General features: G+C 41.9%; 1 protein-coding gene across 1 annotated transcript; it reads left to right on the plus strand.

The window, feature by feature from the left end:
- Positions 1-1808: 1808 nt before the first annotated feature.
- Positions 1809-2745, plus strand: LOC102973691 (olfactory receptor 145-like). Its single transcript, XM_024131318.2, is given in 2 exon segments — positions 1809-2137; positions 2139-2745. Coding segments are annotated over 2 exon segments (936 nt in total).
- Positions 2746-12149: the final 9404 nt, after the last annotated feature.

Genomic DNA, 12149 nt, shown 5'->3' on the forward strand with positions numbered 1-12149 from the left:
CACCCATTTTTTTGATTGGGTTGTTTTTTTGATATTGAGCTGCATGAGCTGTTTGTATATTTTGGAGATTAATCCCTTGTCAGTTGCTTTGTTTGCAAATATTTTCTTCCATTATGAGGGCTATCTTTTGGTTTTGTTTATGGTTTCTTTGCTGTGCAAAAGCTTTTAAGTTTAATTAGGTCCCATTTGTTTATTTTTGTTTTTGTTTTCATTACTCTAGGAGGTGGATCGAAATTATGTCAAAGAGTGTTCTGCCTATGTTTTCCTCTAAGAGTTTTATAGTATCCAGCCTTACATTTAGGTCTTTAATCCATTTTGAGTTTATTTTTGTGTATGGTGTTAAGGAATGTTCTAATTTCATTCGTTTACACATAGCTGTCCAGTTTTCCCAGAACCGCTTATTGAAGAGATGCATTTTATTTTTAATAAATAATTTTTTCTGGATCTTATTACTTTTTCTGCATATTTAGTAAGATATATTCTATCTTATCTTTTCCAAGAGAATGTCAGAGCCTTGAAGATAAGACTTTATACATTTAGTTATCTCCCACAGGGAGATATTAAATGCAATTGTTAAAAATACCAGATTTGGAGTTAGATGGACCTAGATTTCATATGATCTTTGTAACATTTAGTAAAATACTTCATCTCTAAAACTGGAGTGATAAAACTTAGTTCGTAGGATTTGGGGGAGAATTAAAATAAAGTATTATATGTAAAATGCTTTGGATCCTTGCATGCTGGGTTCAGCATACAAGTGCTAGGAGAGGAAGACTGCTGGGTATATGTATATAATAAGTGCTCAATAAATGGTAAATTATTATTTTTGCATTTCACTGAGTAGCTGTTAACTGAACAAATAATGTTTCTAAAATCCCATTCAAATATTATCCAGGGTATAAGCAAAAGTTCCTTCTTTTTAGAGTTAATTTTTAGGGCTGTGGCCCGGGGGGGACCTCTGGCTTTCTACCTCTAATCAGGTCCCTAGATCTCTAAAACCAGAATAAAACTGCTCAGTCTCCTGTCACCGCCTGGCACTGATTACAGGCGAGGATGCTGTCTCCCTTCTGCAAGCTGGAAAAAAGCCTCGGGGCAAAGCCTCAATCAGATATCAAGTTCTTTAGTTCAGAAAGAATTCAAAGGCAGTCCAAGTTCTGATCCCCCCCAATACAACAGGGACTAAAGGGGCCACGCTTAGTTCCTTCACCTGTGTTAGCACCAGAGCCATTTGTCTGTCTGAACAATCGAGGGCAAGAGTTGGACTGACAGGGATAGGGCTAAAGCTGCAGACTGAAAGAGGTGAGTGATAGCATCTGGGCTGAACTTTTCCTAAGTCCCCACCCTCAGGTAGTAAAGGTTTTGGGAAGGACCACCTTCCTTTTCTGGTCTGTCCAAGTTGACCATGAGGTGGACACTAGCACAGCTGGGCTGGCTCCATCCTCTCAGAGGACTCTTCCCAGAGACTGACCCCAGTTACTGTAAACTTGAGCAGACACTGGAGTTGGAATGACACAATAAATGGACTGAAGTAAAGATCCGGGAGACTCCTCAGTGCATCCTTGGGTCCCTTCTTCCCAGCAGCAGTGGCCCTCCTCTTGGAGGCAGATGTGTACCCCAATGGTGCTCCAGAGGCAGAGTCACTAGGGGGTCATGGGAACAGACCCATAGCTTCTGGAAAGGCCTTTCTGCTGAAGTCCAAAATATCCAAGTGTGGATCTAATTCTATAGAACTGGGAGGTGACAGGGAGGGCAGCGGTGCTCTCTCCCCCTCTCTCTCTAAGTGACTCTTTTCCCCCAGAGTGCCTTAAATGAGAACAGTAGCTGAGAACTCTTCTGTGACAGAGTTTATCCTCAAAGGCTTAACCAACCAGCAGGAACTCCAGATCCCCCTCTTCTTCCTGTTTCTAGGTTTCAACATGGTCACTGTGGTAGGGAACCTGAGTTTGATAACCCTGATTGGACTCAACTCTCACCTGCACACCCCCATGTACTTTTTCCTCTGTAACTTGTCCTTCACAGATTTCTGCTATTCCACTGTTATCACCCCCAAAATGCTGATGAGTTTTGTCTCAACGAAGAACACCATCTCCTATGCAGGGTGTATGACTCAGCTCTTCTTCTTTCTTTTCTTTGTTGTCTCAGTCTTTCATCCTGTCAGTGATGGCATATGACCGCTATGTCACCATGTGTAACCTGCTGGTGTACACGGCCACCATGTCGCCCCAGGTCTGCTTACCTATTTTGCTGGGTGTCTACGTGATGGGGTTTGCTAGGGCCATGGCCCACACAGCATGCATGGGGAGACTGACCTTCTATGCCAACAATCTTGTTGACCACTTCATGTGTGACATCCTCCCCCTTCTTGGGCGCTCTTGCACCAGCATGTATGTAAATAAGCCAGTAGTTTTTGTTGTTGTGGGTATTGATATTTGTGTGCCCACAGCTACCATCTTCATTTCTTATGCCCTCATCCTCTCCAGTATCCTCCACATCAGCTCCACCAAGGGCAGGTCCAAAGCCTTCAGCACTTGCAGCTCACACAAAATTGCGGTTTCTCTTTTCTTTGGGTCAGGGGCGTTCATGTACCTCAAACCATCTTCTCTTTTACCCACGAACCTGGGGAAAGTGTCCTCCTTGTTCTATACCATTGTGGTGCCCATGTTCAACCCATTAATCTATAGCCTGAGGAATAAGGGCGTCAAAATTGCTCTGAAGAAAACTTTGAGCAAAAAGTCATTCTCCTGAGAAAGAGGCAATGCTTAGGAAAGGGACATTTTTCCTTCCATAGACGGTTCACGTTCCACTGGTTACATGGAGGAAATTTTTACTCTTTCTCAAACAAGTTTGTCCTTCCCATTTTAAGAGCCCTTTAAATTAAGATTCTTAAAACTAGAGGATACTCACATTTCGTGGATGTTTAGGATCATTTAGTTAAGTTCTATCATATTTCTGAGAATAGATACAGGCTTATGTACCTTCACCAAGGTCCATTAGTTATGCAGTTACTCAGCAGCAGAACTGTGACTAGAATCCAGGCTCTTGATTTCTAATACTGATTTCCTTCCATCGCTGTTCACTTTCTTCCTCCCTCAGCCCTGGAAGGTTTCATTTCAAATGTGAGCTGGTCTAGGACATGAAAGTCTGGTTCTGTCTACAGAAATTTCAGGCAACTTTTCAAGGGCTAATTTTAAATATCACATTTTTGCATGAAGGTAGGAGGTATAACATTTTGTTGAGATGGTCTTGGCTAAATGACCAGACAAATTCTTGAAGAATTTTGCAGACTGTGTGGGGGAAGTGTGCTAGGACCTGGAGAGCAGCAAGCATGGTACCTCCTGAGACAGTGATGTGGAGCTTCTGGGACTTGGACTTTAAGGGATTTGGCCAGGCTGGATGGAAGACCTCAGAGAACATGTCCTTCCTGTTACGAAGGACAGGATTTGGGAATTATTTCAAACACAATCATTTCCCTGTTTTCAAGTTGTGCTTTTAAAGCAAGAGTAGAGAAGTCTGCCACTCAGGGTGGTCAGCTAAGGATCTGGAGACTATTTCAGAACCATAGAAAACCTAGCGTTGTAAGTCAGTAATCTGGTTAGCACCACACAGCAGCCAGTCACAGAGGAAACGGCCACTGACTGTTACGGTACCGCTTCTGTTTTCTGTGTGCCTCTCCAGATTAACCTTCTGCCCTTTCTACTTTACTCCAAGCCCCGAGAGGATCCTGTCAAGGGGCTCCCTGGCCCCTGGTTTCTGGTTGGGTTGGCATCAGCAGACGAAATCAGAAGGTGAGAGGAGCATGATATTTGTGATATTTATTTCCTGGAATTCCTTCCAGCTGGGCTACAGTGTCAGGAACTGAATGCCCTGTTTCCTACCTGGTTACAGTAAATGCTCCCTCCTTTGTCTCTTCATGCCAAGGGGTGGCAATGTCTCCTGCCTGTTGCTAGTCTTGGGAGCTCGATCATCCCTTTGTGGTTTCTCTCAATCACCTTTCTGTTTACACCCCTCCAAATAGTTCCCTTGTTATCTTTTTCAATCATTTTGTTTCAGTGGATCATCTGTTTTCTGTGGGGACCCTAGCTGACACAACTTCCAGTAAAGGATGGAAGAGTTGTACAGCTTAAGTTTGTAGACCCACAGCCTAATGGTACTATGTAAAGGGAGGCAGGGTTGCCTTTTGTTTTAAAAGAAAATTGTAAGTGGTAAATATTTTTTTGGTGAAGCAATAATATGTGAAATGCTGTGAAAATACCTTTGATTTATGAGAGTCTCTTTAGGAAAAGTCTCTTCTATTTGGAAAAATGAAGTGTGGATGGATATACAGTTTTGCCCTTTGGACTGTACAGATCAATAAGGCTGAGTTCAAAAGAATGAGAGTGGAATGCGAGAACTGTGCTTTAGACAGCATAGAAAAGATGGATGGACAGTATGGAATCTGGATGACTGGGACAGGGGAGAGGAGGAGAGTAGCATAAAGACCTAGAAAAAGTATAGACTAGGGAATTGGAGGGTAGAATCAGATTTGAACCCTTGCTTTTACTCAGTAGCTATGTGACCTTCACCAAGTTACCTGATGTCTCTGAGCAAATGTTTTCACAGGATTATTAAGAAAATTAAATGGCAAGTGCTCAGCAAATTTAATCTCCATTCCTGCCAGATCTTCTCCTAGTGTCAGCACTTCCACTAATTTATTGTGTGACCTTGGGACAACTGCTTCATCTTTCTGGGCTCATGTCTGCTTATATGAAAAACAATTATGCTCTATCAGATTATTTCTATAATCTATTTACTATATATGTTTATTTGTATATTAAATGGGCAGTACATGTTCATGATAATTAAAATTATTACCAAAAAATAATCAGTGAAAGGACGTCCACTTCACTCCAATTTTCTGGTCCTTTTGTACCCTCCCTTGGGTCCATCACTGTTGCTTATTCTATATTTTTAGAGTCTTTGCACGTATAGTCGGTACCTGCACATACATACACACAATGTTGCCTTTGTTTTCAAAGTCTATGAGCAGTTGCTTTAAACTGATGAAAATTAATTAGAAGAGGAGGGAATAAGGAATTATTATTGGATAAATAAATTAATAGAAAAGCAGAAAAGATGTATATGAAGGGTCATGGGTAGCCCAAAAAAGGGAGAGAGAAAGGAACACTGTGAAAACAAGGAAGCACCAACCCTGGTTACAAAAGTGTGTGCCCCAAGACAGAGCTCACAGCAAGAATTTTGTTTTTTCTGATCTCTTGCCTCCAATTTGATTTTCATAATTGTGTAAAATTCTACCATATGGATGTAGTATATCCAATGAGCAATTTTCTACTGCTGTATACTATTTTAATATTTCTGAATTATAAATAATGCTTGATTAACAACATTCAGTAAATCTTTGAGTCTCCCCCCACCCAATCAGAATATATTCCTAGACAAGGACTTACTGAATTATATAAGATTCTTGAATTTTATTGCAAAATCCCTTCTTGAAAGTTTACCTCAACTTGCACTCTCACTAGCAGCGTAAACATATCTGGACTGTCTACTTTGGCCAGACTCTGTACTGGTTAAGGGCAGCACTCATGAAAATTTATCGTCTTTAATTTTGGTGGTGGTGGTGTTTGTATTATTGTCTCTTCCTTTTACATCTTTTTTTTTCTCTACTTCATAAACAACTTGTGGTATCGGGATGGGTAAGAAAAGAGGAAGCAAAACTGAAAATGTTTTCTCCATTCTTCTTTTCCTTCCTTATATACTCCTTTTATTTCTTAAATGGCTCTTTCTTGGCTTAATCATATTGCTGGTAATCTTTTTAATTCTAGGAAGGGAACGTACTCTGGAGCCTTTATGTCTGTGATAATCTATTGTGAGGTGTCTTTCTGGAATATCTTTCTCCTATCCCCCCCCCACCCCATTCGTTTCTGCACCTCTGCTCTGTGCTCTCACAGCAGAACACTGCAGTCAATTTATCAAGTGCTGGTCACAGTGTAGGGTCCTTGCTCACTTTCTTTTCTGTATCCACCCCGACCACAAATAAGACTGTAGGTTTTGTGTGAGCAGAGTCCCTGGTGTCCCTTTTGAGACAGTCCCACACCAAGCACAGTGCCCGGCACATGCAGAGTGGGGATTTAACAAATGTATTTGGATGCAAGACTGGAGCATCTGGCAGTTTTAGCAGCTGACTTACTAAAGGGGCTTCCCTGTTCTGTCTTCTGGCAACACATTCTTCTCTTCCAGCACACAGATAAACACATGCTTGGTCCCTAATATCCCATCACTGATGCCTTGATTGTATTATTCTTATGTTTAGTCCTGATCCCCAATTTTAGGCACATGCCACCTGGCGTCTGCAGCAGGAGCCAGACCCTCTCATGATCTGTAAACCACAACTTTACACTTCTCTTAAGAGTAAAATGTACTGTGTTATATAAATGTATTGTGTTATATAAAATGTACTGTATCATAGTAAACTCTAAATCACTATCCAATTGAACATAGGGCTTTGAGGGAAATTTTATAAAATACCAACCGTTGGGCATTCATTTTGTACTCCCCATTTTAACTAATATCCCAGAGACAGCATACTGAAGAAAAATTTGTACAATAAAGAAGTGACTTTTTTTTTTTTTTGAGCCTCTGGACGCGCAGGCCCGGCGGCCATGGCTCACGGGCCCAGCCGCTCCGCGGCATGTGGGATCCTCCCGGACCGGGGCACGAACCCGCGTCCCCCGCATCGGCAGGTGGACTCTCAAACACTGCGCCACCAGGGAAGTGAATCATTCATGACACTCCCAAATGGGTTATGACACTCCCATTTCCCCCAGAGTAACAGAGACTGTAAGGTCGAATGATTGTGTTCAAAAGATAAATACTAGGGCTTCCCTGGTGGCGCAGTGGTTGAGGGCCCGTCTGCCGATGCAGGGCGTGCGGGTTCGTGCCCCGGTCCGGGAGGATCCCACGTGCCGCGGAGCGGCTGGGCCCGTGAGCCATGGCCGCTGGGCCTGCGCGTCCGGAGCCTGTGCTCCGCAACGGGAGAGGCCACAGCAGCGAGAGGCCCGCGTACCGCAAAAAAAAAAAAAAAAAAAAAAAAAAGATAAATACACTTGGAAAAAAGTCACCAAGACCATAACCTGGTTCTTCTTTGCTGACCTTGCAAAGCACCATTTCCTCAGAGCAAAGCTTCCTTTTTCTTCACTCTCACAAATGAATATATTCTATGTTCTCTCAGAATTGCTTCTGGGGACATTTGATAAAACAAGAGTTTTTGAAACTTTGCAAGTTCCTTAGTAATTTATTGGGGAAGGTTACCACTTTTTCCTTTGTAATTAAAAGTAAATTGTGGGGAGACATTTTGAAACTATGCAATGTCATGTTCCTTTTCAATCTTTCACACCCTAGTTTTAGCATCCATTGATGATGCTTGCCTGAATCTATTACTCTGATGGCTGTAAAATGGAGACTGTCTAACTCCAACAAACCTTTGTTACTTGTTAGCTTGCATTTTCTCAGGAAGAACCTTTATTTCCTTTATATTTATTCATTCATTCATTTATATCATTGTGGACTCAAACATTCTAATTTTACCTGAGTTATGATTCATTATTGTCATTATTTACTTTGATGCTCAATTTGTCCACGATTTGTCCAGTGTGACCCTCCTCACACTGGATCTTATGTCCTTTTAATATATCTCCATTAGATTTTGAGCACTTTATTACTTTCTGGCAAAACAATCAGGCTCATCCTGTACTTTCTTTGCCCCCGCACTGGTTCTACATAAAGAAAAATGGTGTTTAAATCTGAGGTATGACTATTAGGTGAAATGAGCTGTATTTCAGGTAATTCTGCAAGCAGGTATTTAATGGGAGAATATTCGCGTTTGTAAAGTACTCATTTACATGTTTGCTCTTTGAGGATACCTGTCTATGTATAAGTGAGACTTGCTTTCTGTCAACAGGCCAGTGCTCTGTGTCCCAAACCCGATGACTCCGAAGTGTCACGTCTCACCACTTTTTACCTGCTCACATGACAGTTTCCTAGGTTCCCATCAGTGACTTGTGAGACTACATGAAAGGAAGAATTAGGCCTGGAGCGGGAGGAAAGAAGCCCCGAGACGCTTGTCCACACATTTGGTTGTAGATGCCATTCAGTCTGGCCTCCTTAAAGATATGACTCCTTGTCCCATTTGCCTCCTTCATTCATGTATCTTGCAATGACTGTGATCTGAGAATGAAGGTGGACAATATTTTCACATTCAAGGAACTCATGTTCTTCAAACAGTAATAATAACATTTTATGTAAGTTCTCATTTAGTCTTCCCTACGACTGTATGAGATAATTCTCTCTGCTTTATACATGGGTAAACTGAGGCTTAAAGACGTTAAGGAACTTGCCTAAGATTGAATAGACAGTAAGCGGTGGAGTAAAGAACTGACTTTAGACTGTCTGACTCTGGTGTCCACACTCCTTCCACTCACTGCCTTCCAGAGGCTCAATCTGCATGTGTAAGAAATAGTGATGCACGTATATGCATCTCGTGCCAAGACCAAGGTCTTGCTGCCTTTGAGCTGAACAAGTCCATAATTCACTCTCATTTGAAAACAATTTGCCAAAAAGAAATGTCAAGGGAGACACACTAAAGACTCTTCTCCTTACTCACTGCACTGATCTACTAGGGTTAGTAATATAAACATGTGAGACCTCCTGGACTATGGTAATATGGATTATGAAGTAATATATTCAGAAAATGTTTATTTGAGGTTATATTCCCAACCTCAGCTAGGTGATCTAACACATGCAGAGAGCTTAATGCCTGACAGATACAGAAGGTGCTAAATAAATGTTGAATGAATCCTTAGTGAGATCTTAAAATACTAAATTATACAGTGTTTTGTTTTTAATTTTTAAAAATAATTCTTCTTAAATTTGCAAAAGCAATGCTTGAGTGTTGTAAGAATATGTAAATGTATAGGTAAGCAAAAGATTAAAAAATCTATGATCTTGCCACCTAGAGATAACTAACTACTCTTAGGATTTGGGTGTATATTTTTTCAGAATATTTGTGTGTGTGTAGTCGTGATGGCTTAAATTGGTTTGCAAAGACAATACACACATAAACATATACAAACACACAAAAACAGATGTGATCATATTGTGATTTTATAACTATTTTTCATTCTGTAACACATTGTAAACAGCCTTCTGTGTGATTAAATATATATGAAAATCATGATTTTTAACAGCTGTACTCATTATGTTTGAAGCTGTAAGGTCAGTGGAATGATGTGAAATGTTTCTGTTGGCTGCACAGAAGGACGACATTGTTTCCTTCTTTTCAAAGAACTTTTTAACAGTGATGTGTTCATCTGAGGATCCTAAATTCCTTTTCTAAGAGTAGCTTTCTCTTTGATTTATTCTCTTGTGTGACATTCTGCACATCCCTCCCACCACCTTAGTTCAGGTTTCCTGGTCTCCAGCCCCATCCTTCTCCTTCGCCCTTTACCAAAATTCAAAGACAAGTATGGAGATGTCAAGGCGCCCCCATTTTGCTCCATCAACTACAGTGAAGTCCAGACTCTGGTGCTAACCACTTTGGGCTCCAAATGCGATTCTAGCTTCATTTATGCTTTACTTTCCCTAGTGGGGGAGAAGCTTCTATGTCCCAGGCAGGTAAATGAAGAAGCAACCCTTTCTCTTCTCCCTTATTCTCCCCACTTCACCCCAAAGGAGAGGATGGTTTATAGCAGGGGTCCCCAACCCCCGGGCCACGGACCACCAGTGGTCCGTGGCCTGTTAGGAACCGGGCTGCACAGCTGGAAATGAGTGGTACACGAGCAAAGCTTCACCTGACGCTCCCCATCGCTCGCATTACCGCCTGAACCATCCCCTCCATCACTGGCATTACCGCTTGAACCATCCCCACCAGCACTGGCATTACCGCCTGAACCATCCTCTCCATCGCTCGCATTACCGCCTGAACCATCCTCTCCATCGCTCGCATTACCGCCTGAACCATCCCCTCCATCACTGGCATTACCGCTTGAACCATCCCCACCAGCACTGGCATTACCGCCTGAACCATCCCCTCCATCACTGGCATTACCGCCTGAACCACCCCCGCCATCGCTCACATTACCGCCTGAACCGTATCCCCATCCCCCCGAACCCTCCACCCCAGCCCTGTCCATGGAAAAATTGTCTTCCATGAAACTGGTCCCTGGTCCAAAAAGGTTGGGGACCGCTGGTTTACAGGACTGATCAGAAATTGGGAGAGTTAACTTATAATGTGGCTTAGTGTGGCTCAGCTCCATTCCTACAGCCTCTCTCATTTCTCGTTAGGACAGGCACATTCTCAGGATCTCCACTCATCTGTTCCATCTGCAACTCTGTTTCTTTGTCGAGAACAGCAACAGTTGTCCAGCTCAGTTTAGACCTGGATTCATACATTTAGTCTATGGTGTGCAATGAGGGAGCTATAAGGTCCTTGGATGTAGATGTACAACCAAGCTGGGTCTTGCAATCAACCTTATCAGCAATAAAGCTGACATTTATTTTTCCTGACTTCTGTATCTAATTTCTCAATTGATTCTGGACTCAGAGAGGGAAGAAGGATATAATTTACTAGCATCATTAATCTACCCCAGCTACCTCCCACGCCTCTCTGCTATGTATATGATTCAAGTCTGTGTCATTTTCCATTCCCCAAATTTGCAGTGCTTTCCCCCCGCCATATGACCTTTAATATTTCCTTTTGTGATTCCCTTTGCTCAGAACATCCTCCTGATATTCTCTGCTGGTAAACTTCTACTTATCATTCAAGACTAATAGCAATGCATTTCTAAAACCACATCATAAAGTAGACTGTGTGTTTCCATAATAACAATGTAATAATTGGAGACTGTTTCCGAATAAAGATCTGTTGCAAAATCAAAGATACACTTTCCATAATACTATATAAATGATTTTTAAGAGTAAATTATTTTCCAAGTTTTACAAGGTGCGCAGAAAGCTATTCCATGTATTGATTTTATAAGGAATTGCAAAGACAACAAAGTGTATATAGAGCCCATGAAAAACAGAACCTTATAATAACAATGACAAATATAAACACACACTAGCAATTTAATCATTAATAAAAATAATTTTTGTGTCATTAGCTTTCTTAGATGTTAAACACAATCCTTATTACCATTTGTTGTTGTTGTTATGGCCCACAGAGCATTAAAAAAGCTGGTCAGACAATTAATCAAATGCATTTCTGTTTAGCTAGAAAAGTAGCTTATTAAAGAAAAGAAGAGTCATTGGAGAATTGAATGTTTAAAAAACTTTGGGCAGGAGTATGAAGAATGGTCTCCAGAATCTGGAATGTTTGTTCATTTTATCCTCTAAACCACGTCCACACAACAGTTCCCTGGAAGGGGAAAAAATCATTCAAAATAAAGAAAATCTCTGAGAGTTTGTTACACCCTTTTAAGAAGGTGATTTTGGCGGGTGTGTCTGCCTTCATCACAGGGATGTGAGAAAGCTGCCCCACAGCCTGGAATGCTTTCCCTGCATCCACTCTCTGCCCACATTCCCCTTAATCTCCAGTCCCTATTCTACCAGCCAGGGTTCTTGACTGCAGACAGCAGACATTGATTCTGGTTAACTTCTTCAAAAAAGGGAGTTGTCAAGAAATGGGGTGGTTCACAGAATCTTACAGCAGACTGAGGAACCAGTTTTTGGAGTCAAGAATCTCAGCCAAGTTACACCTCAGAACCATCTGGTTAGGCTGAGCTGGCTGCTCCTGCTGGCACCACCAACACCTGATGTTTGTTATTGACTGATCGATTTTTTTTTTCTTTCCTTGTGCCAGAAAGAAATATAAGATGTTCTTGTTTCTTGTGTCACTTGCCCCAGACTCAGAGACCTGCATGGGAACATCTGAGCTGAGCTCAGGTCTTATGTTCTCTGGAGAGGTTTCAAGGAAAGAGGCCAAGTCCTGGCTCCATCCAAGGCTCACACAAGGGCGGATTCCCAAATGCAGAAGGAGTGCCAATGCTGGAAAGTCACAAACAAACAACTATTTTTTTTTTTTTTTTTTGTGGTATGCGGGCCTTCCTCTGCCGTGGCCTCTGCCGTTGCGGAGCACAGGCTCCGGACGCGCAGGC

This window comes from Physeter macrocephalus, chromosome 16, assembly GCF_002837175.3.
Source record: "Physeter macrocephalus isolate SW-GA chromosome 16, ASM283717v5, whole genome shotgun sequence".
Classification (NCBI taxonomy): domain Eukaryota; kingdom Metazoa; phylum Chordata; class Mammalia; order Artiodactyla; family Physeteridae; genus Physeter; species Physeter macrocephalus.